The sequence below is a fragment of the Glycine soja genome, chromosome 3 (genome assembly GCF_004193775.1).
Source record: "Glycine soja cultivar W05 chromosome 3, ASM419377v2, whole genome shotgun sequence".
In the NCBI taxonomy this organism is placed as follows: Eukaryota; Viridiplantae; Streptophyta; class Magnoliopsida; order Fabales; family Fabaceae; genus Glycine; species Glycine soja.
The window spans coordinates 504,973-531,994 of NC_041004.1; the positions used below are offsets into that span (position 1 = coordinate 504,973).

The 27,022-nt window shown below is 28.7% G+C and overlaps 2 protein-coding genes and 1 long non-coding RNA gene across 5 annotated transcripts; all 3 read right to left on the bottom strand.

The window, feature by feature from the left end:
* Positions 1–1,756: 1,756 nt before the first annotated feature.
* On the bottom strand, positions 1,757–5,922 carry LOC114405707 (protein DETOXIFICATION 21-like). Its single transcript, XM_028368178.1, has 8 exons — positions 5,473–5,922; positions 3,753–4,294; positions 3,474–3,560; positions 3,078–3,134; positions 2,574–2,812; positions 2,317–2,435; positions 2,144–2,230; positions 1,757–2,052 (listed from the first exon to the last, which is right to left on the bottom strand). The coding sequence occupies exons 1-8, from the start codon at positions 5,734–5,736 to the stop codon at positions 1,975–1,977; spliced, it is 1,473 nt and encodes a 490-aa protein (XP_028223979.1). The 5' UTR covers positions 5,737–5,922; the 3' UTR covers positions 1,757–1,974.
* A 6,185-nt stretch (positions 5,923–12,107) lies between these two features.
* LOC114405708 lies at positions 12,108–17,303 on the bottom strand. 3 transcript variants are annotated; one of them, XR_003665283.1, is made up of 7 exons: positions 16,831–17,303; positions 16,552–16,727; positions 14,882–14,956; positions 14,756–14,800; positions 14,001–14,210; positions 12,521–12,581; positions 12,108–12,407 (listed from the first exon to the last, which is right to left on the bottom strand). It is a non-coding gene; the product is annotated as an uncharacterized LOC114405708 (long non-coding RNA). The 3 variants fall into 3 exon arrangements; XR_003665285.1 differs by having other exon boundaries at positions 16,552–16,615; positions 17,183–17,302; XR_003665284.1 differs by having other exon boundaries at positions 16,552–16,615; positions 16,831–17,302.
* Positions 17,304–18,350: 1,047 nt separating this feature from the next.
* LOC114405709 (probable 2-isopropylmalate synthase) lies at positions 18,351–25,438 on the bottom strand. Its single transcript, XM_028368179.1, has 12 exons — positions 24,733–25,438; positions 22,867–23,080; positions 22,703–22,783; positions 22,349–22,441; positions 22,155–22,241; positions 21,915–22,015; positions 20,639–20,672; positions 20,479–20,553; positions 19,464–19,547; positions 19,234–19,368; positions 18,767–18,912; positions 18,351–18,663 (listed from the first exon to the last, which is right to left on the bottom strand). Exons 1-12 carry the CDS (start codon positions 25,260–25,262, stop codon positions 18,576–18,578), a joined length of 1,668 nt encoding a protein of 555 aa, XP_028223980.1. The 5' UTR covers positions 25,263–25,438; the 3' UTR covers positions 18,351–18,575.
* Between the last annotated feature and the right edge of the window lie 1,584 nt (positions 25,439–27,022).

Consider the following 27,022-nt stretch of genomic DNA (forward strand, 5'->3'; position numbering starts at 1 on the left):
AAATAAGTCAAGCCATTTGACTTGTTTGACTTATATATAAAAATATATATCATTACTATATTTTTTAATTGTAATTTTGGTTTCTCAATTTATTGTTATCCAATACAAAAATCCTTAGAGTTATTTAACAAATATCGGGTATTGATTAACATTTAACTTTTAATTTTAGAGATTAACTTGATCAAATTTGAAATTTTCAATGACTAAATTTATTGACAATTTACAATTTCAAGAACAGTAATTATTCATCCAATAAATAATCATTAAAAATATTTACTCTATTTGCCCCATTATAATTATCGAAAAAAAAATATCTTAAAATAATTGTCATTTTAATTTTTTTAATGTAATATCAATTGAAATTTTTTTCACTTATATCCCTTATAATTATAATATTAATGGTGGAAAATATTATATATGAATTAATGATGATATAAGGTTAAATTTATAAAATTATTATTTTATTTCATCTTTTTATTATTTTTTTTGTCGGTATAAAACAACTTAGGACGACAATTATACTGAAACAAAGATAATATTAATAAAATAATTATTAAGTCAAAAGATATTTATGTTTTAAAAATGAATCAGGACTTCTCATTATTTTGATTAGATACAAATAAATACAAATGTTAAAAGATGTGTCTATAAGACAATCTAACATAGCATTTAAGTAGTACAATTAAAATCTTCATTTAAGATCTTGTATCTAAGATTCTTTCATGCATAAAATATTCTCCTAGGATTTGTCAAAGTTCTATGAAAAATAAATGAAGTCCACAATCTGAAAGACGTTAATCCTCATCAAAAGGCACATTTTGTTATTATAAACATGCTATGATGAAAAAAGTGATTTTTCTTTTGAACTATAAGACACACAAACCTATGAGCAAGGACTTTTACATGAAGAAGGAACATACATTTAATGTAAGCATCAAATGCTTCAACTAGCTCAAGACTTCAGACAAAAAACATAGTGAAAAATCCAATCATTGTGAGGCAACAAATACTTAAAGATGAAAGTTATAAATAGAAGAAGATTTAAAGAAACAACATACGAATCTCCTACAGGAACATATTCTTCCATTCTTTCTTGTAAAATTTTTTATAACTCTTTATAGATACTAAGCTCTCAAAACCCCTTGTATACCTTGAGAGAAAAGACTAAAAATTTTGAGTGATTTATTTGTCTATAAGAAGATAACAACTTAGTTAATGTGCAAACTTTCAATAAATCTTGTTGATTTGTTTAGAACCAACAATGACTTGGTAAAACAAAGAACATTGGGTTAAGTCAAGTTTGAGATAGAGTTTGCATGTATAAAAGTTAGAAGTGATAGTAAAATATACTTATAACTTTGATAAGTTAGTCAAAACTTGATATAGCTTGTCAAGAATGCGACGTAGTCTCGAATTTTAGATAAACCAGTATAATTCTTTGTATGTTTCTTTTTATTGCTTTCATTGACAAATGATTTGAATTTATTTTTACATCTTATATCTTGTTTTATTTACAAAGGAAATTATTTTTCTCATCGTCTAAATCAAAACTTTTTTTTTTCTAATTTTAGATTTACATGCATCATATGATAAACGTATTCTCAATCTTAGAAAAAATTTTAAATTTCTAAAAACACAATTTAACTTCCTTTTGTGTTATTTACTTCTACAATAATAATCAATCTATTGGTTATATAATGTTATTCCTGATTGTATCAATACTTAGATTGTTTATGAAATAATATAAGCATCTTCCTTAAAAAAAAATATTGGTTGTAGAGTATTGCTTTTTTAAATAACAATGTCCAATTAAATTCAAGGATCCGATCCTATCCAACATAATTTGCGTCCATACAAATAAACAATATTTGCCTGTATAACACTAGCAACAGAAAATATATTGCCATAAATAAATCCGTGGCTAGATTCATTAATTTTGAATTTAAAAAACTAAATCAAAGAAGGAACATGAAACTAATCATCTGATGTAATTGTTTCATGATCAGATTCCACCTTGGACCACTTATTAATACGATTACGAGCTTTAGTTACCTGCACATTGACAAAATGATTCGTCCGTTATTCAATAATTGATACTTTTTTTGGGATAAATCTAGAACTAAGAAGAAATAATGATCAATACCTGTTCGTCCCAATCAGTTTTGTAAGTGATTACAGTCAGCACTACGGTTTGAATAAATGTTCCAAACAACATTCCAATCCAAATACCCTAAGAAAGAATAAAGAAGTTTTGTTCAATAGAGGAAACACCAATCAAATGCAAGTATGCAACTCGAGAATGAGAAGAATACCGACCTTGACTTGCAAATTCAAAACGTTACCAAGCACAACTCCTACAGGAATACCTATGATGTAATAACACCCTATGTTCACATATGCTACAATACTTTGCCACCCTGCTCCAATAGCAACCCCTGTTGAAACCACACAATTACAATGTTTAAGTGCATCATTTCGTAATTTTTGTTTTTTTGATCCATATTCAATATTCAATTTTGATATCAAACTCTAGTTTTAAACCAACTTGGAGGCCAAATGTTGTTTAAAAATACCTGAGAGTACAGGTTGAACACTGTTTAGTAGAATAGAGATTGCCAACAAAGGTGACAAGTCCCCAACGGCATCGGCCACGTCTTTATTTGAGGTAAATATGTAAGCAAGTTTTCCCCTTAAAAATAAGAAAAATAAGAAGAGAACAAATCCAATGGCCAAGGATGTAAGCACTGTCACAACTATAGAGAACTTTGCAGCTTTGGAGCTTCCTTTTCCAAGCTCGTTTGCCACTCGAACACTGCAAATGAGAAACCATAAAGTTAGTATTCCATGGTAAATGAACAATAGATGAAAATGTGGTAGGTTTAGATGTGTGTCTGTGTGTGTTGGTGCTTGTTGAGGTTGGCCTTCTTGGCAAAACCGTCCACAACCCCTCTAGCACTATGCTTGTAAAGCATTGGCACTTGTTGAGGTAAGTCCTCCTGACCAAACAATCCATTTTCTATTTCACAGATAACAAAAAGAATTAGTACAACAAAAGGAAGAGAAAATAATGCCATTACCTTGCAGCAGCCATGAAACCAAGTGATATCATCATTTCCCATCCATTGATGTTGAGGCTGTAAACAAATCAAATTTGATCTTAAGCCGCCAAAGAAAAAAGTTTTTTATGCATTAGGCCAATACAGTTACCAAGTACTAAAGGTGGATACAATATATAAATTATCACAAAACAAACACAGGTTTTTTTCTTTTGCCAATACACTCTTCATTATTAACTAAAATTTATAGGAACTCACATAATAATGTAAATCTCATTCCCTATTTGATGACCATTAGTCAAAATTTAATGAATTCAAATGAATTTCATCCTATAATAAATAATGTTTGAGACAAAGTGTGTTGCTAGCATTTTTCAAATTCTAATAAAGAAGTGTGAGACAATACAGAAGGAATACCATATAGATAGAGCATCAATTTGGACCTCAGCATTTTCCATGTTGCCCGTTAAAAGAACCAATATTGTGTTGTACCAGAGCTCAAGACTGTTAAATACCATAGCTCCAAGTTAGGAAAACATGTATGGATTATTAATTTTTTAGATAAGTTGCGTAAAAGAAATCTAGATAGTCAAAACTTTGTATTCTACATTAATCATAAAGAAAATCCAAATTTACATGGAACTCATGGCATTTTTAAAGAGCCTAACCCATTAGTTGGTGTAGATGAAAGCTTACCATAACATGATACCAGATGAAAGGGAAAGCTTGACAACAGGCCAAAGATCTTTGAATGCCAAAAATGAGAAACCTTTCCATGTATCGGAGCACCAACCACATGTTATAAATATTAGTTGACCAATATTAGGAATCCAAAATGCCAAACTTGTTGAAGTCATTGCACCGGGAATCTCGAGCTTGAATTGAATTGTCAATAGCCAAGAGAGGAACAAATGAATAACTATTGAGAATGCTGCCAAGAAAGCAATGATGGTATTTTTGCTTTGAGATTGCAGGAAATTCTGGCAAGTGAAAGAGGCAATAAAAGCAAATATGATAGGAATTGACCAAAGAGAAATATTTCCTGCCACTTCTGCTATATTCTCATCTTGGCCTAAGAGCATCAAAATCGGCCTCGTGAAGATGAACACCGGAAGAAGAAAGAGTGAAGTTATGGACATAACTATCCATGATCTTTGAAGATACACTCCCATCATGACATATTCTTTTGCACCGTATGCTTGTCCACATAGTGTTGCCAACGCACTCGCCATTCCTAACTAGAGTTGTTAGTTAACAACAGACACAAATAACTTGCGTTACAACAATAGCATTTTATATTGTAATTGCAATAACAATAAGGTGGAAACATATTTTTGTTGAATGTATTGCATTTGAAGCCATATTATATCATATGTAGGGGAAGCATATGTTGGGTATTGTCATAGCAGGTATTCACAAGCTTAAGCTTCAGCTTCAACTTTTTAACTACTTTAATAACCCTTTTCACTCTTTGATGCATTTGTTTTTCTTACAACTCCTGATTCACCAATGATTAAAATCACTACTATAACACTAATATAGATTCATACGAACCAAAAACAAAACTCAGGAAATCTTTAAGTTACTCATTGATGAAACACAGGAAATGGCAGAGGTCTCTGTTTCTTTGAATCATTCTACAGAAAGAATATCTCGCCTAAAATTGGAAAGGGTAGTTTTGTCGCACAGATAACATTTTATAGTGTTGTTAGTTGTTACTTTTCATAATTAGGTAATCATGTATAAAAGGAGTAAACCCCCCATTTTGGTTCTTGACGTAGTAATCTCTGAAATTAAAAAAAATATATATATCAAATAAAAATATCTGAAATTCAAATTTGTTAATCATGTTAGTCCTTCCTAATAGCCCTTAACTTAAATTATAAATTTTAAGAATCACAATGATAATAAATTATATATATTAAGAATTATATTTTAATTTCAAAACTTTAATTAACATTTTTTTTTAATTTTAAAAATTACTAGGACAGTACATCACGTAGTCAGAGGCTAAGATTATGTTTGATTTTCTGTTTGGGAAATTTCAGTTTGGTTAATAAACTCATTTTGCTGACATATTTTGTCATTTCCAAAAGTATATATGCACATAAAGATTTAGCCCGAAAACTGAATTTTGCTGACGTAAGACATAAGGTTGTTTTTTTCAAATTTTGCAAACTTAGTTTGAAATTTAACCCAAACTATAATCTAAACATGCAGAGATTTATACTGTATAAAAGTATTCAGTGGCATTTTCTTCTCCCTCACAGTTATCCACTCTTTCTCTCCCAGCTCTATGCCCCTGACCCACTTTCATTTCAAAATTATTTATTTAAAAAAAAAAATATTTTCGAGACTAGATCTACTGGAAAAAAAAAATTGTGAAGGAAGATTAATTTGGCTTAGAAAAACGTACCAGAATTCCATTGGCAAAGCGTATGAGAACAGTGAACACAAGAGCATAAGCAGCAAGTTCCCTTGAACCAATATGACCAATAAATGCTTGGCTTATAACATTGATACCAAAGGTGGAGAACCTTGTAAAAATGCCTGGTGCTGCCACTACCCACATCACCTTGCTCTCATTCCACACCCTCTTCACCAATGATAATTCCTCTTCTTCTTGTTCTGATGTTTTTTTCTCTTTGATCAACAACTTCTCCTTCACACCCCCCTCCATTTCTCTATTTTTTTTATTTTTTTTTTTGCTTTGCTAGTAGAAGGAAGAACAAACTAAGCAAGTGATGAGGGAGTGTAGGCCTGAATTTTTTTCTATTTTAAACCAAAAAAAGGTGTTGGCATGGCTTTAATTAATACAATAAAAATAAATTACTCGCGGTGGTTGCATGCATTTATGTATCTTGCCACTTGTCAGAGATGAATTCCAAAGGGGAATAATGAGACAGTGATTAATATGGACCATTTTGTTTTACCCTTATATACAATACAGTTTGTAGTACAAGTATGGTAGTCATAGTAGTTGTTAGTGGTTGTTGTAGTCCGAACACAAATTGTTAACTATGTCGTTTTTGAGTCATAAATTTTTGTGCTATACGTGTTTATTATATGGACCACCGAAACAGCTGCGACGTGTAAGCTAGGCATCCTAAAAATAATGATAGTACGTACTTGTTTTTTTTTTTTTTCTTCTTAAAATAATTTTATAATAAAGCTCGTAAATATATCATCAAAGGGGAATGGGCGAAAACAAGAAAAATAAAATAGGTATGTGATAATATTTGAACTTGCGTATCTTATTATTGTTATCATTTAAGTTATTTAAAAATTAAAATAGTATTAGTTTGAGGAACAAAAGTAATTTTGAATTATTATTGAATTTGACAGCCATATGAGACTTTAAAGTGTACTAAAATAGTAATTCCAATAGCTTTTTAGGGGACCTATTAGCTTTTTAAAGTTGTGTATAAACTACTATTTATCTCGAATGAAAATTGTAATATTATTGTTCCGGGATATTGAAATAGTCTCACATATTTTAGAGATTGAGATTAAAGAAAGTTTATAAACATCTCTTAACTCATCTAAACACTTTATAAAGGAAAATTCGTGAAGCCGATAACAATTATTAAGGAAAAGTGAAATAAAAAAAAAAAACCATACATGTGTAAAAAAAAGCATCGGAAGAATCGGATGGATAAGCATGCTGATACGTGGATCCTCAAGAACCTCCATAGTTTTTTTCTATTTATCACCTAAGTCCTAGCTAACTCCTAAAGGCCACTACTTTTGACTAGGAGAAGGTAAATTCATCATGATGGGTTTGACACATGAGTACCCTTTTCATCAACACAATCTATAAAAGAAATGGTGAGTTAGTTAATTATTATTGTCTTTTAAAAAAGAAAATCAATAATTATATATGCTGTTTCAGTCATGCAATAGTTGAGTTAGGAAGCTCGTTAGATTCTGACCAATAAATTATTATGCTATCGATCCAAGCTAGAACTCACACCAATTGAGAATTGCCATGCTAGACGTGGAGGAATAGGGACGATACATTTGATGAATGATGAGAACAACAGTGAAAAAACACGAGAGTTTGATATGAGGCCTTTTCATTGCAAAAGGACTTTTTGTTACTAGTTAGCAACAACTAACATCTTTATTCATTAGATATTTAAATATAATTTAGTATTACTAAATAATTATTTAATTAGTCAATAAATTTTTGTCCAGTTGCAGTCCTATTCTTCCCCAAGCAGCATCCAAAGAAAAAATTAAATTCTGTCTTTATCTTTTATCTTACGTAAATAAAACTACAACAACACATTTTTTATAAATAAATGTTAGAGGTTAATTTATTAATTTTTTTAACAAAAGAAAATTATGATTTGATAGGAAAAAAAGTGAAAAGAAAAAAAAATAAAAATACGACTAACGAAACATTTTCTTCCATTTGTTTAGAGAGAAGATGAAAGGAGAAATTATTTTATAGATACAAAAATTTAAATTTTTTCTTTTCAATTCAAATTTCTTCCCTATATTCCTTCCATCCTAAAATATTTATTTCACTATTAACAAGAGACTAGCTTTGACGTGGAAAAAAGAAGATACTTGCATCCCAAATACTTTTCTAAACACAGGACTTGTCTTCCTTCTTGTCCATTTAACTATATAGTAGGTCAACCTGGCAACTGCATCACGACAAAGCACTACTTGATCTTAGTTGGAAGGCACAAAATAGTCATTAAAGTACACGTACGTTACTTAAAAAAATTAACTTAGTTACTATGATGATCTGTGTCTTCCAAATTGCGTGGTATATTTGAGTTCTGAATAATTATGCCACAAAAAAAGAACTATTCCATAGACAAAAGTAAAAGATAGGTCTCATTAATGGCGACAAGTTGACCTCACAGTTTGGAGGCATTTCCCTTCACCAGCACGTACTATTATTGGAGAGTTGGAGCCATAATGCATGGGACCAGAGTTTTCTGCAGGAACCCAACACAAAGTCACTCGTTTTTCTATTATTGGTCGAATGTTAAATTTGAAAATAAAAAATCCTTGATAGAAATCAAAATTCAAGAGTGATGCTGTTTTATATGATCTTTCGTTGATCAGTGTTGGTCATCAATTACTATCATCCACTATAGCAATGTTAATTAGTGTAGGTCAGTCGACCCTATAACATTGATATAAGATTATTTTATAGATTAATAGTAAGAGCTTAAGGGTGAAGAGACTACAAAAGAGAAAAATGTTGGGAGTTCCAATTTCCTCAATGATATTTTTAATAAAATTAACTAATTAATATTTATTAATAAAAGCATTGATTAGTTGACACTAAACCATCATTAACATACTTTTTGTTTTAAAAAATATCTTTTTTTTATATTTAACTGTTTAAGCGGAGATGGATGAGAATAAATATCATATTATACCCTACTCATATCCATCATTAATACATTTTTTTTATAATTTTTTTGTCAATATATATATATATATATATATATATATAATATAAATTAAATATTTTATTATTATAATTTTTTTAAATATAAATCAATTAGCTTAATAGTTAAAATTAAATAAAAAAACTTAAAAATATACATTTAAATAAAAATATAATTAAATTCTTATTCTTTGAAAACTTTAATATATAGCTTCAAGAAAAAAATATTTTGAGATTATTTTGAATTTAAATATTTACTTTTGCATTAATCATTAACACATTATTAACACGTTTTAATGTATTTTAATTATTGATTTATTTGATTGCTTATTACAATTAAAACTCTTGTTCGTGATTTTCAAGCCGCCTCATTTTAACAACACACTATTTAGTTTTTTTATGAAGCAATCAAATTGAAGTATATGTAACTCAAATTCAACTCATTTATTTAACTACAAATTCAATTTTTAACTCAAATTTAAGTTATTTAATTCATGAATCAAGTTCAATAACTCAATTATCAAATTAAGACTTGAATTATATTTGAGTTGATTCAATTCATTCTCCGTCTTACTTATGTAGACTTAGACAAATATAGCATTATAGAATAATTTGTTACATGTTCAAGGTTAACAAAAAAAAAATCATAAATAACTCTATGGATTTATAACATGAAGCTGTCCCAACTCCTACACACATATGCTATAATTTTTTCAACAAATTTAAATCATTCCTTGAAATCGAGCATTTTGTTTAGGACAGTAAGATAAGCCTCTACACTAGAAAGTTGAAACAACTACATCCACTCCTTTTCCAGTCCCACTATAAAAAGAGAGAACATAGAAACATTAGTTGTGCATGAGCGAGATTAGTAAGAAAATGAAATATTAAAGCAATCAACTTTGTTATAAAAAAAAGTTAAAAAAATACTTTTAGCCTCTTTAAAATTTTAAAAGTTTGACTTTAGTCTTTTTTATAAAAAAAATATCTATTTTTCCCTTTAATTTTTAAATGCACCATTTTTGGTCCTTTAAATGGTTTAAATATCATTTCATAAAAATACAAAAAATGATAGTGCTAACAACTAAAACTGGTGGACTTCAAAATGAGAGGAATAATTTTTCTTTTACAATAACTAATATTTAACTTTTCAAATTTTAGAAAAATAATAACACATTTTACAACAAAAAAAACATGTATCTGAGCCGTTAAAAAATACACTATGTATTCTGAAATCATATTAATTAACAAAAAAATTGACCAGCATAGGAATCAAACTTTATTTTTGGTGGGCTCATAGGAATCAGACTAAAAACAGTTTTAACTGGACCGATATTTCATAGCTTCCTGTGAAAAATCAGCCACACCTTACCATATCTTTTAAATAAAATTTAGGAGTAATATACATAAAAAGAAAATTGAGAGTATTCTGAAATCATATTAAAAATATGGACCATACAAATCAAAATAAAAAGAAAATTGCACCGACATTACATTTACTTCAATTGAAAAATCAGGCGCACCTTACCATATTTTTAAATGGAATTTAAGTAATTGTTATGCAGTTTTATTATTAAACTAAATTTTATATTCTTACGGTTGGCCTCATTTTTTTTTTTAATTTCTATAAAAAATTTATTCTCTATGAAAATAATTTTTATCAACTGTTTGTTATCTATGGAAAATAATTAGAGACTTTTTTTGTAATGTCAAATAATAATAAAAAGTATCAACACATGATTACTACGTTAGAAATAGAGAAAGTGAGTAAGTTTAATTTGTAAAGTATTATATATTCATTCTATCTCATAATAATCATCGTATAAAAAAAAATTTCAAAATAATTTTTATTTTAACTTTTTTAATATAATATTAATTTTTTTTACTTGTATTTCTTATAATATTATCATATAGACTACCAAAAATAAATAAAAATTAATATTGATAATGCTAATATTGTAAAATTATTTTTTTCATCGATCTATTGTTAATTTTTTTTTAATCTATGTATAACAATTTAGACAACAAGTATAATTGAACGGAGCAAGTAATATTTTTTCATTAGTTATACATAGCAGTTTAAAAGATATTAAACATTATTTTTATTAGCAAATTGTTGTAATGATTGTCATTATAAAATGAATTGATCTTAAGGTATGTTTAGTTTTAACGTGTGAAAGTAAAAAACAAAAAATGAGATGAGAGATTTAAATTAGAGTAGACCGTAGAAGTGTGATACTTGTATTAATTTTCAAAATTTTCATCTCAAATACATCTAAGATGAAAGTAACAAAACACTACCTTATTACAATTTTATTATTTTAAATATGCTTAATTAAATACTTTTCTGTCTATATAATTTAGTGTTTTTTTATTTTTATTTTTGGAAAAAAAATCATTTTAATTCTTATAAATTGTGTTTATTTTATTTTTCATTTTTAAAGCATTTTCGATAGTATTTTAAATAATTAAAAAATACCTTAAACAGTAAAAAAATTTATCTAAAATGTTAATAAAATAAATATATTTTATAAGGATTAAAATTAAAAAAAATTATAAAGACAAATGAAAGAAATACTTAATTACAAAGATGAAAAAGTCATTTAAATTTTTTAAATATTTGATATTGTATGGATTATTTATTGAGTGAACCACCTTTGGTCCAATTTGCAGCATCATATTATTCACAAACCATCAAAATCAATCTAAAGCATATCATTTTCTGCATAAGATATTTTGGTATCTGTTTTTCCTTCCTCTCCGGCAGCCCCTTCTCCTCCTACATCAACTCCGGCAAGCCTCCCCCAACAACTTCTTTCTACTCCTCCGTGTCGTTAGGTTTGCCGGAAACCATGTTATTGTTCCTCCCCTCCCTCCTTCCTTCGCACGTACCTTCATATCTCATATCCATCATGTATCGACCAAGGGTAAACCTAGACTTAAGGGGGCCAACAATAAAAAATAAAATTCATCTAAAACATATATATATATATAATGAAAAATATTCACAAGTTGAGATTCTAAAACGTTAATTACAATCATATTCAATCAAAATACATAACGTTTTCTTGCTTGTTATGAACATCATTTATAATTAATCTACACTAATTTTTTCAGTAATTTCCTTTCAATCTATACTAAAATTTGATAAAATATAATATTTATATATTTGTAACAAAATATAAGATTACTATTGGTTTTATAGTTTAGAAAAAAAATCAAGAAATGAAAACAATTATATAATAACTAATTAATAAAATATATTCTTAAGATAATTTTTTTTTAAAAAAAAGAAAATTATTGTAAAGTTATAATTTAAAAAAGCCAAGGATAAAAACTGATTGTATATTTAGTAACTAAAATTTAATAAAATATAATATTTAAATAAAAATTCTAAAAAAGATATAACATTTTTTTATTTGATAGTTTAAATTAAAAAGGTCAAGAGAATTGACAATTTTCTCCCAATTCTCATAAGCAATTTATGCACAAAATACACATCAATGCTCAACGACATTATGTCAAATTTTACGGGTGAATAGTTACATAGCCTGTTCAATTTTTTGAATTGATTCCATAGAAAAATATTATAGGCTACTGAAAAAGCTGGCGAATATATTTAAAAGAAAGAGATATGTAAACAAATAGTCAAGATCAACAAATTATATCGAATTTATTTTTTACAGAATTAATTGATGCAACTTATGGGATAAACTCTTGCCAGGGAGCTAGTTCACCTTAAAAAATTATCTAATACTTTTAGAATCCTATAGCTCATTTCTCTTAAATATGTAGTAACCTTTCAATTTAAAAGGTGCAAACAAGAAATAAATTAAAATTATTAATTGACCATTCATATATACACACTCCTCACAGAACATGTGCAATCCTAACAAGTACATCTTGGATTCGGAGTCCTTCTTTTGGAACACCATCTACAGACAAATTATAAGCACAAAGGAAAAATTAGGAAACTAAGATATAGAAAAGAAAAAAGGGAGGGGAAGGAATGAGGGAAGATATACTCATAGCATTTAAGATCTATCACCTGCAAATGTAGAGGAATAAGCTATATCTTCAGCAATATGAGAAAAAAAAGGGTTACATAGCTGTAATAAAAAAAATATAAACATTATATTCACTCACAGAATGACTTTAGGTATGATAAATCACAAGGTAGGAAATAAAATTATTAAACAATGTTAAAAATCTACTAATACCTTATTTTAACAATTATTAAAATAGTATAATTGAAAATGTAAAGGGCACAAAGAAAGAAAAGAAAAATAAGAATTAAAAAAGCTCACAGCAAACACTACAAGTAAGAAAAACACATTGCTCATTTGCAAAGGTCGTTGATACATGAAGAAAAACCCAAAGTAATAATAATACCATTTTTTTGCCGCTTAAAATAGAAGGAAAATATTTACTATTAGTCACTTTCTTTTCTATCTCACTTTTATTTAATTTATTTATTTCTCTTTTATTTTTATATTCTCTTCTTTCAACCTCTATTTTTATCATTATTCAAAATATAAATAAGAAGATAATAAACATTACAGTGTTTCAAATGAACACTTATAAATATTTTATCAACATCTATTATTTATTTCCATCTCTCTCTTGTTATATTTTATTATTGTATCTATATTTCTCTTCCTTTCATTTTTGTAATGTTTAGATACAATTTCAAGAAGAAAAGTTCTGGTGCATAAACATCTCTAACGCCTAATTTTTAAGCACACTTTCCGAGAGAATGTTAAAAATATTTCTTTCATATATATATATATATATATATATATATATATATATATATATATATAAAGAAACCGTATTATATTATCACATCTTAAGTCTGCTTTTTACGGTATCCTCCTATTATCACACCCAGACCACACTTTTCTAAAATAATAACAAGAATTGCAAAAAGCCAAAAAGAGACCTCTTTATTCCTCCTCTTTAATCCAATTGTTGATATTTTTCCTTTTCCTTATGAATTTGATGATATTGTATGCTAAACTACTGATAATTGATGGATAAAGATGCAACAAATTAGTTAGGGGGCATTTAACTAGTTTTTAGTGCTTAACTAGCTTAATGTTGCCCTGTTGGATTACTTGCCAAGACAGCTTGATCACTTCATTCACTAGGTGAGGCCACTTTTGTAAGTGCATGTAGTGAATAGCATATATTTGGATTTAGGTGATTTGCATAAACATTTGAGCGTCACCACCTAAGGTTTAAATTTGTCTAGTAAAAAACAAAAAAAAAGTAAGATATTCAAGTTTAGTTTATTTATTTAAGGGTTTAATGTGTAATTTTACACTGTTGAAGGAAAACAAAAAGAAACAAATTTCATAAGAATGTACAAGGTAAAAAGCAGCATTGGAGAGCAAAGAGAATATGTATTGACACAGTTGAATGTAACTTCATATCATAATAACTCTATAAATGATAGCAAGAAACAATATTTTCTGCAAATTAATAGAATTATAGAAGACAATAGCATGAGTATTAGAATTACATACCAACTTTCGGTTTGGCTTCCCCTTGCCCAAGGCATTAAACTCCTCAACTTTATCCTCTTGATACTTGTCTCTTAACAACTCCTCAACTTTATCCTCTTGATACTTGTCTCTTAACAACTCCTACAAATGTGTCCTTTTTGAACTGTTAAAGTGTCTCCATTGTTCTTTTTTGTGTTGCCTCCTCTCATCAACATACTCAAAATTCACAACCTACGTCATAAAATCCACTCAATCAATCAAAAGGCAGAGTACTCCTTCAAAGAAAGAAGTATCACTTTGAAGAACCTTTATTCTAAGAAACAATTAGAAATGATACTACTTCCAAATTTAGCCACTCTTCGAGTGTTATAAGATTAACCATAAAAAGTATACGAGTTAGTTCATTTTTGCAATTACATATTGTTAATACCAATTATTTAAAATTCATTTTAATATTCAACAATTTTCAGTTTAGCAAGTTTAAGGAGCTCTAAGCTAAGAGAAAATTCATTTCACAAATATAGCTACAAAAGGAAGAAAAGCAAAGAAATTAATAGTATTCAAAATGACTTCACTTAATTTTTTTCCAAAAAGGAAAACTATTTCAATGCAGAGAAGCGCATGATGAAAGAAATGTCTACCTTCATGAAAATAAAATGCATAAATAATGTAATGTTAGATGTTTTTCAAACTCTTTTAATTTTTTAACCAATGTATTTACGATACCAATTAGCAAAATCCTTTAACTAAATAAATAAACTAACAAAAAAGAGTACCACAACCACTTCCAGAAGCTACATGACGGGTGGTTCTTCTTGCTCCTGCTTGAATGAGAAAGATATAATAATCATGATCTTATATTTTTAAACTGACAAGGGAAGTTTGGCAAGAGTATTTCTTACGTAGGTAAAACTGGATCTGAGTTTGCCATCACAAAATCGGCAATCCTGCAATAGTGTTGCATTCAATTAACAATCCTGCAATAGTATTGCATTCAGTTAACAAAGTTGGTTAGCTAGCAATAATTGTAATATTAAACAAGAAATTCCTCAAATAGACATACTCCATGCTTAAAAAATGCTAGTGGCTGGCTCACAATTACAACTTATAATTCAGTAGATGATTGAATATTAATAAATGCTAATTTATTATGATTGGGTGTGAAAAGAAACTTAATTTAGTAGTGTAAATAATTGTTATCCGTTGTGAAAAGGGCTAGGTCCCATATACCCCTAAAATAAAATGGAAAAGAAAAATTAAACTGAATGTCATGAAAGACAAAGAAAAAAGTCAATCTATAACCATTACATTATATTTCAGTCAATTCTAACTTTTTCCATTGATCTAAACTTAATCTCTAAAGGCATAAGACCACTCGAAGTGGTAATCAATTGCAAAATCTTCTGGCAAAATTAAAGAACACCCTATATTCATGCAATTATATGTTGAAGGTCTATCTACTCATGAATCGCATATCGCCAATGAACAGTGCATTCATCACTCTCTTTCGTACTTAAAAGTTTGGTTTTGATCATGAAATGTAATGGTAACAGGTACTAAGTAATTATGTCATTTCTTAAAATCAAAGTGAAGAGGATTTCAACTAAGTTCAAAGTAGTGCTTTTTACTTTTCCTTTGAGTCTTTTTTTATCTATAGAAATTGAAGTTTTGTATTACAAAACTTAAAACAACTCACTACTGTTCAGCTAATTGACTTAGACTTTCTTTATTTTTTCTTTTGAGGTTGAGTATGAGTTTAATCGGTGAATTTACACTTTAACAAAGTGAAACCAACCTTAACCTGTTTGTAGAGAAAGTAGCGTTCCCGTATGAGTAAGAAACAACAACAATATATATATATAAACAACACGATATTTTCAGATTTGATTGGCTCACAAACTTCCATCTTCTTCAAGAACCTGTTGAAAAACCTCTCTTTTGTAATAATGTACTAAGTATTATTGGATAATCCCCATTTCTGGACAAATATATTAATAACAATGTCAAGAATCCATATATATTAAACAAAAAACATTCGGTACTTATTTTTCAAGTAACTAAATGTTTCATAGGGTGTAGTAAACATTCTCTTACCTATGTCTTTTAATAGAACCAACTGTTAATAAGCTAATTGAAAAGTAAAGCATTTAGTATTTGCAACAAGTTCCACCCAGATCCAGAAAAGAAAACAGAAATATAAGAACAATCACTTGGTTATAAATTCTCGGCTATATAAATTGGGCAATCCTATATTCACTAAAATAGCAAAAGGAAAAGAGGAAATCCATTTTTAAAACTCAATGAACCCAATTACATGGTTTTGATGTCTAGAGGAAATGAGGAACAGTTTCAAGTTGGTTCCTATTTTTAAAGTGACCTTCAAATTGGTTAGCATGCTCTTGCAGCTCTGGTTACTCTCAAACTTGGTTCCTCTCAAGTATTGAAAATTTGTAATTTCAAGTATACAGATTCTCATTACAATTGCAAACAATGTATTAAGAAAGCAGAACATGTCATATTTATTTCCAATTTCCTCCTTTAAACAATCAATTAGAGTTCCAAGAGCAACGACCTCAGGATATGAGTTGAGAGACTAGCCATGAAGGATATGAGTCCACCTCAGGATCATAGCCAATCTACAACAAAACATAAAACAAAGGTCAAAATTGCAACACAAACACATAAATCTCCTAGCTGTGAAAAACACAATAGTGAAGTAAAGGTCTCCACAACGGTTCTCCCGTGTCACTGCAACACCAGATTCGTATTCCTACTTCAGAATTCAAATACACAATAATCTTAATCTTTAATTAACAGAAATATTAAAATTTAAAACAAAAAATTGATCCACCTATCAACAATGATAATAGTTATAGAAGTCCCATCAATAGAAATGGAGACGTGTTTGCAAAGGTGAAGTGGGACATCTTGAAGTAGAGAAAACAATGTCTCCTTCCACGAGCGTACCCAATCATGACTCTCCACTCTTTCTAAGACAAGAGAAACAAAAACCTCAACCTACTAAACTAATAGCAGCCACCGACGGCCACAACGACAACACCGTGGATGCCAACGATCGCATCGTGCTCCTCTTCGTTGCAAGACTCAAAGGAGTGATTAGGATTTTGGAAGGGACGATATTTAAGTACGCAGAGGTGCAGGAGATTCTTGAACGGAGAGGTAAGGGTGAGAATTTGGAGTACCTTGTGTGGTGGAAGGACAGTGGAGCAAGCAAGTGGGTGACGTCGAAGTTTGTGGCCTCGAGTATAGAGAATGAGAGGGATAGTGAGAATACAGAGAGTCACGAGAAAGAGTGAAGAGGTAGTCTTAAAAACAACATAAAATCTTCTTTTGAATAATCGTCTTAAAATGACAGTTTTTTAAGATGATTTTTGAAAAATCGCCGTAGAATGACAATTATTCTAAGACTATTTTTGCAAAATCATCTTAGAATGGTAATTTTTAAGACGATTTTTGTAGAACCATTGTAGAATTATTTTTATTTATAAAAATGTCACTGCATTTCTTTCTAAAATGGTTTTTTATCAACCAATGTTAGATCAACATTGTAAAAAATCTTTTTTCTAATAGTGTGTTTCCATGTCAAGAAGGATTTTTAAAGTTGGTTGCATCAAATATGTAATTATCCAATTGTTGAGATTGAATTTCTTTAATGATGAATTATTCTATAGTTAACATTGTTTTTTAAGATAGAAAAAATTGTGCTCAGCCAATCTACTTCCTACTCTTGTGATAGTTGACTTAAATTGAACCCTATAAACTAGTAATAATCCATTGATTCCCTAAAATACTAAAAATTGCTTTCATGATTTAAGTCTCAATTTTAGTTCTTATATATCTAATATTTAGATTGACCTTATAGTTCTTCCTTGAATATCTATGAGATGTAGATAAGTGGTCCACAAATTCACATGAATAAACCTCAGTCAAATCTAAAGATATCCAATTATTAATGGAGACAACAATCAATCATGCATTAAGAGTTATGTACAATCTCAAAAACTAGAAAATTACTTAGACATAGAGAAACAAAGGAGATTTAACAAGATAATCCAAACAACAAATCATGGAGGAAGGAAGGAGGGGAAAGAATTTGTCTTCAATCTCACTCTTTGGATTGTCGTAACTCTCAAGTTCAAACCTTAAAACAAAATATAAAATAAGTATATATACAGAGGATTCTAATGGGCTTATAAACCCAAATAATGTATAAATGAAAAACACAACATATTAAGGTTTGGTTTCAGCCACAACCAAAAAAGTTACCCTAAAATATGGTTAAAGTTAACCGTCCTACCTCATACACATCTTAAAGTTGTCCAAAAAATAAGATGAAATTAATATGGGATCGAATTCGTGAACTATTCCTTCTTTTATTCTCCTTGATCATCAAGCAAATAATAAGTTCATTTCTCATATATTAGTCCCATGTGGAGACTTACAAAGGTAACATTCTCCAATAATATGTTCCATACTTAAAAAGATAACAAAGAAATCACAAATAGCAAGCTGAATTTATAACTTGAAGTGTGAATTCTAACATTTAGGTGCTAGAATTCTTTCGACAAATACAAATCATTCCTTTGAATCGAGCATTTTGTTTAGTGCAGTAATATAAGCCTCTACACTTGAAGTAACAATATCCACTCCTTCTCCGGTACCACTATTAAATTAAACAGAAAACATAGAACATTAGTTGTTCGTGTGCAAAATTAATTAGTAAGAAAATGATATACTAAAGCAATCAACTTTTGGATTAACAATACCTAAATGTTGGATAAATAACGTTTCCATTCAAAGCAGGAGTAGGTGACTGCTTATTCTCTCTACGAATTACAACACGTGTAGTAGCAATTGCATCGGTGCCTCCTGTAACTGTACTTGGTGAGTATTCAAGTACTTTTACGGTTTCCTGCATAAAATGGTGTAACTTCCTTATATGATGATATAACCTAGAAAACTACAACATTTAGATAAATATTTTATCCTCTCAATGTTATGCTTAAAGATAAACTTTTAGCCCATTTTTTTTCCATGAAAACCCTAAACTTTGGGGGAAGGGGGAAATCATAAAATGTTGAATAATATTTCTCTAAAGGCGAGTTGTTAAATTCCAATAGATTTCTATAGAATGCACAAAATAGAAAACTATAAAAATGGGTAAATGCTTATAGTAGTAAGGGGTGTAATTAAAAGGAAAAATAGCAATAAGGAACTTATCAAACTTTCAAACCTTCACTATGAGATTAATAGCCTTGTAAGCTGAATCTACTGGTCCTACACCAACAGAACAAGCAACATGTGTGCTACCATCACTAGTAACAAGTTTGATAGTTGCTGTTGAAGAACCCATAGTTCCACAAGTCACCTACATTGAAAGATATTGCTTATTTTTTCTTTTATTTTGTTAGACAAGACATCGCATCAAACATATACCTTTAAATTTATCACATTTCAATTTACCTGCAAACCACCAAGCTTCCAAATAGGCTCAGCATGAGAAGCTTGATCTGATACCAATGCTTTGAGATCAACATCGGTAACTCTCTAAGGACACCAAGCATATTTGAGTTAGACAATAGGAAGACATTAGTTTCAAGAAATGATCAAAATGATTCACAATTAACAAACATCACAAGAACACAACCACAATCATATAGTTTTAAAAGGCATAATTTTTGGGTTGCTTTTGACCATAATGCATGATGCAATTTCTTGTTTCCCTATTTATTAATTTTATTTTGCTTCTTTCAAGTTTTGGTTACTTTACTAATATGCTTCATGATTTTGGATGCTTTCTATTTATGATTAGTCATTAATTTAGTGTTGCAAAATTTTATTCTCTTTTTCCTATAGTATAAGAAATATAGACGTGTGGCTACAAAACCAACATATGGTGAACATGAAACTTTTCTAAATTGTGTTCATTTGTAAGGCGCACAAATAAAAGCACAAATAAAAGTATAGTTACCCTAAAATAATTTTAGTAGCTGAAGTTCTCTGTATACTTTTGAGTTAAATCAAGAGTAAATAAATCCATATGTTGTGCCCTTACAAACAAACTCACTCCAAAGGAACCTTATGCATGCTAAAAATCATAAAATAATCCCATATGCTGTGCCGACAAGCATGTAAAATCATTTTTATCATTTGACATTGATTCTGTGCAGAGTAAATACAAAAAATTAATTATTTGACATAGACAAATCACCCTAGACCTAACTTATCATTTGACATTGATTCTATGCAGAGTAAATACAAAAAATTAATTATTTGACATAGACAAATCACCCTAGACCTAACTTATCATTTGACATTGATTCTATGCAGAGTAAATACAACAAATTAATTATTTGACATAGACAAATCACCCTAGACCTAACTTGTTGACAAAGTTAATGTTAAGTACATATAACTATATATTTATTCATGATTGAAATGAAGCAAGAAAGGGAAAGAGAAATAACTAATTTTTAACCTTCTTTTTCTCAGCTATTGCTTTGAAGTTCCTAAACACACTTTCAACTTCTTCATCCCTAAGTTCATAGCCAAGCTGAAAAGGTAAAAAGAATAACTCGTGAAAAAAAAGGAAAACATTCAGAATGACTTTGAGTATAATAACGAAATTATTTTATTACCTCTTTGAGTCGACTTTTCAAAGCTTGGCGTCCACTATTAGATGCAGAAAAGTAAATAAAGGGAGAATGAATCATAAATTGATTATATGAAGTCTAAGATACAAAAGAAACAAAATAATCATTACCAAATTACAAATAAAAAAACCAAAAATCTATTTTACTTATATATATATATATATATATATATATATATATATAAAGTAAAATAGATTATAATAAAAATATTTTTTTTAAATGATATGAATGTTAATTACTTGATTTTAACTAATTCAATAAATATTTATTTGAACAATAGCTATATATTAATATATACTTGAGTACAATAAATTTTATTATTTTTACGCATTATATTTATGATAGTTAATTTAATAAATACTATTATACTTACAAAACTCTATTAATAAAATATTTGTGTAATTTTTTAGATAAAAAAATGTGGTTAGATACTTCAAAATTATATTGATAATGTTTATTTTTATTATAATTATCAGTGAATATAAACAATTTCAAATAAATAAATAATTTAAATAAATTACCAATTATTTCATCTAAAGATACATTAAACATAAGTTTAATCTTTTGAATACTTGCCATATTAGATCTTTTAAATATTAAATGCATATAAATGGTCTGTAATATATTTCCATCATTAATACTTCGTAAAAAGATCAATCATTTAATTAATTAAATAATTTTTTTCTTATTAAAATTAATATTGATATAAAAATATATTTAATTAACGTTGTTATTCATAAATTATAAATGCATAGTTATATAAGGAAAAAATATTAGTACATATTATAGAAATCCTTGTTGCAAATAATTTTGTACCTAAATGTAGGGTTGGATCAAGTTTAGTAAATATTTAGATATAAATCTATCAATGTTAATTGATTTGTGTTGAATCGGTTTTTCCAATTTAAAAAAATATTGGCAACTCAAACCAAACCAAGTACATCACCCAGTATATAAAAATTAAAAAAAAGAAAAATATTAAAAATAGAAAAAAAAATGGAAAATCATTATAAAATGAAAGAAAATTAATAAATAATATCAAAAGCTTGAAATTTAGAATTACACAAAATAAAAATTATTGAATTATTATAAAAAAAATTGTTATAAATTACAACTCCATTCCATTGATATAAAATTAGAAAAAGCTCACCAGCTTTTATTCTATAAAGTTTCATCCTATTATCTTATAGTATAAATCCTTATATAATTAGGTTGACAAAATAGTAAAAAAAGAGTTTTGAGAAAAAAGCAAATGGCATACCTTAGCTTCCCTAGTACCATATTAACTCCATTGGACTTTTCATGGCCAATATCTTCGGGAGACAATATTTCATATGTACCTCTATGCTTTAATAATCCAGCCTACAAAGTAAATGTATGTAGCATAGTAAATGAAAGTTATAAGATTTACATTAAAAGAATATAATGGTAATTAAGTGCATTGTCTATATATTTAGTGTTATATAATTAGTTAACTGCAAATGCATTTAATTCCACTAACCTGGTGAACGCCACTTTCATGGAGAAAGGCATTATCACCTACAACAGCTTTGTGTGGTTGTAAATACATACCAGAGAACTCTTCAACCTATTGATAAAGATTTTATTTATAAAAAAAAAAATTGAATTAAACAAAGGTAACTTAAAGGGGGAAAAGTATCCCAAAATTCATAGAATAGTTTGAAAATATAAAACCATCTTGCTTGTCTTCAATAAGTGCCTTGTATTAATTCCAGTATACAAACCACCTAAGACATGATCTCCCCTGCATTTTAGGGCCATCACAACCTTGAACAAAAAAATATAAAATAAGTTATAATACATTAAGGGAAATGAAATTAAGTGACTGAGATAGTTAATAAAAAACAATAGAAGAGCAATATGATCATTTTGTTAACAGGTCCAATATGAATTGGGAATCCGAACCCTAATTGAGAGTTGTAATTCTGTCACCAAGTTACTGTAGATAACTTTTACATTAATATTCAATAGAAAATTGATCCATTAACATTTATTAGATTCGTTACACAATAAATTATTGATACCAACCTCTTCTAATGAGGCATTACCAGCCCTTTCACCAATCCCATTAATTGTTACTTCTAATTGCATTGCACCAGCACGAGCAGCCTGAAAGCAATTAATTAAGGCCAGATAAAATTATCAATATTGTGTTACACTGACTACATTAAGTGATAGGGTTATGTGGGTACCTCTATTGTGTTTGCAGTGGCATGTCCAAGATCATTATGACAGTGAATAGAAATAATAACATTTTCAGCTCCAGGGACATTGGCTTTTATACCAGCAACCAATTCTCTAATCTCGAATGGCATTGTTATGCCCACAGTGTCACCTATGCCCAGAGTTGTTGCCCCAGCTTTGATAACTTCTTCCAAAATTTGGTAAAGGAACTCTCTATCCGATCTGGTCCCATAATGATTGAATAATGCAAAAAAATAACTCAAAATTCATGACAATATCAACATTTGCAACCAACAAAAATGTAAGTATATAATGGATACAAAATTACACTATTTACATTTATTTATTTATTTTAATAATAATTAAAGTTTACTTTTAAATTATTATTTTTATCCTAAGTCAGATGTGACAAATATAAGAATTTTTCACACCCTAAAAATTGAATACAAATAATAATAGACTTTACAAATCCAAACAAACAACTTAGTGTATGTCATTGAATGCGTTCAAATTGTGTTAGAACGGAGAAAATATACTTTCTGAGGCAAAATTTCCAAAGCAGCAATCATGTTAATGAACTTTTTTGTTGTGAAGTTTTCTAGATCAAAATGAGTTTGGGACTTTTGGTTTTTTCTTAAAACCAGAAGTCCAATGGAATGGAAGAAGGTTAAAAGCAATAAAGGACGAAAAAGTAGAATTGCAGGTTCCAGAAATAAAAATTTAATTTATTATTTAATTTGAAATCAAAGACGATCACTAGTAAAAAAATGTCTTAGTAACTAGACAATTTTTATATAACCATTTTAAAAAAATTTAATTTAATTTCAAAAATGACACCACTTATTTTTCTATATCAGTTTTTAAAAAACCAACTTAAATTTAATGATGTTAAAACATCTTTAGCAGTGGTTGTTTTCCAGTTATGTTGAAGCCAAACATGGATTTAAGTAACGTTCCACAATTGTAATTACAATCGTAATATCAAAGTATTTTGACTCACGGCAATCATAATATTAAGATTGCATCAGTTGAATTTTCCTGCAATTATTTGCAATATAAAAAAAAAAAAAAGGTTGGACTCACGGCAACGAGACTGCGACCACGACTGCAACTTAAAAAACATGGCCATAACATCTGGAAAGATGAGTTACAAACGTGGGTACAACGTAGAATGAGGACAAAGAATTTAACTCCAACCTTTGTCGTGTTTTTAGGGTCCACTTAAAGGTACAAACAGCCAAATAAAACTTTAGGCTAAAAAAAAAGTTCTAAAATTATTTTTAATATTAATATATTTTAACAAAATTATCATAACTTATTAGTACCATCACTAACAATTAATGAGCAACAACTCTTCATCAATATCATAACTTAGTTTTAAAAAAAATTAATAATTAATAATTAAAGAAATTTAAAAACTTTTTTATTTTATTTCTATTCTCTTCTTATTCAATTCGAATTATGCTTTAATAAAAATTATAATTTTTAATAAATTTTTTAATTTTATAATTTTCAATAAATTTTAATTAAAAGTAGAGTATAATCTTTAAAAAAAGTACTTTGATTTCAAATCTTATTTAATTATCATTATTTAGTAAGACAATTCTCATATTACCATTCGTTTAATTAAGATTTTATTTTAATAATTTTTTATTCTATATCAAATATTCTAAAGAAACAAAATTTAGGAAAATTATTTGTTCTTCAAATGAATTTGATACAAATAAATTGTGTTGATTAATCTTGTTAAAAAAAAGTAAGTTATTTTTTAAAATTTATAACGAGACTTTTTTTATAAAGGAAATTATTATATGGAGACTTGTGAGTTGTGAAATAAAATGTGTTACTAATAAATAGAAAGAAAGCTATGGAACCTGGCTGCATCTTCAGAACAGAATTGGATGTCAGTACACCCTAAACCCCGTGCAAATTTGATCATATCAGTGGCTATTTGAAGCACCTCTTCTTTAGTCTTATTGAGCTTATACTCCATGTGAATCGGACTCACCGCTATGAAAGGCATAAGCCTTGGCCTCTTGGCATACTTGAGAGCCTCCCAGGCTCTCGTTATGTCCCTCTCATTGCACCTACATAGGGCCGCAATGACAGGAACATAACCATCAGCGTCACAGTTGTTGCCAACTTCTTGCGCTATCATCTTGACAGCATTGAAGTCTTCCTGTGACGCTGAAGGGAAACCCCCTTCGATGACATCCACACCAAGCTTCGCGAGCTGGCGAGCAATTTGGAGCTTCTGATCGGACGTCATGGCAGCTCCAGGGGCTTGCTCGCCATCGCGAAGCGTGGTGTCCAGGATGCGGACATAATGTGGGTCAGGAATGCGGTTTGGAATGTACTCGGGTAGAGAATGATGGGTGCCGTTGGTGGATGTTTTGGCTGCCATGGATTAATGCAAGATTGATATTCAGAAGAAGAAAGAAGGATATTTTTTACTAAGGGAAGAGACTTGTTGTTTGGTAAACACAGAGAAAAGGGCACAGAATGAGATCGAATATATGCATTTTCAAAACAATAATGTTGTAGCACCAAGGCAAAAGACACATGTTGTAGCATCACGGGGAACACGATAAATAATGCAAACCACAAATTCACAAATTATAAGAGGAGTAGGTAGGTATAAGTACGGAGTAAAAAATGTATTGATCAAATCATTGTATGACACTATTTAAGTATATATCTATGCTTTTTCTCCCCTTTTTATGGTATATTTAGTTTAAGAAAAAAAGGAAATAAAAGCAATGAAACCGAAATAAAATTAAGATTAAAAAAAAATGTGTACCATAACCCTCTTTAGTGAAAGGTTATTTTCAGTTTGTATCTTCTGAAAAAACAATCTATTTTGAAGAGAGTAAATATTTGATACAAATTCTCGCAGGATTACCTCTACAAACAAAAATCTGTGAATATATATACATAATAAAAAAAATTGATGAAGGTATTCTGAATTCATTTTAACGAAAAGTGGACAAGCATAGGACTCAAATTAAAAAGAAAATTGGACCACCGGCAATGCATATACTTCCTATGAAAAATCAGCCACACCTTACCATATCTTTTAAATAAAATTTAGGAGTAATATACATAAAAAGAAAATTGAGAGTATTCTGAAATCATATGAAAAAATATGGACCATAGGAATCAAAGTAAAAACAAAGTTGCACCCATTACATTTACTTCAAATGAAAACTTGAGTGCACCTTACCATACTTTTTAAATACAATTTAGGAGTCATTTTTATGCACTTTTAATATTAAACTATTTTTTTTATTCTTACGTTTGACATCATTTTTTGTTTTAGTTTCCGTAAAAAAATTACAATTTAATCTCTATGAAAATAATTTTGATAAAGTTGTTGTTATATACGGAAAATAATAGAGATTTTTTGTTAATGTCAATTCGTACCTTAGCAGAGCTGACTTAAAACACATTAAAGCAAGTAGCTAAGGAAATTTTTTCCAGAATATACAAAAAAATACCAAAATATACAACATTTCTCATTATTTATCTCAATATATAACTTTACTATTGATAATGTAAATTCAGGTTGGAAGAACTCAAATTTACACTATTAAAAAAAATTTGAAATTTTGTGTTGAAAATTTGGATCCTCAAATTCGAATTCTCAACATGGTTTTTTTTTCATTTTTTTTAAATTTTTTTAAATTTTTTTAGAAATATATATAGATAAAGAAAAATAATAAAATTGGAGAAAATTATGAAGTTAAATAAAATTAGTTAAAAATATTATAGTGTAAATATTATGAAGTGAAAATTGTACAGTTGAAGAATGTTTTATTAATTTATGAATGATGTGAAATGAAATACATTGATAGTGAAAAAAAATTAATGTGTTTGACTTGAACTTCCGGGACGGTGGGGGCACTTATTTTTTGAATGACCAACTAGCCTGCAGATGGAACATCGTTTTGGTTGACCTCTTTCTCTCTCGTCCATATATGTTCGAATTCTTGTAGATTTTGGTTGATCGGTTTTGTTTCTCCTCATGACTGGATTGACACATAATTGTGGTCCTTCATATGGTGGTCAATAATCATGATGACGCATGCCTCCTAATGGGATTTTGTAGACACTTGACACGTAATCCAATGTGTACACTGGACTAACGTATTCGAAGTAATCTAT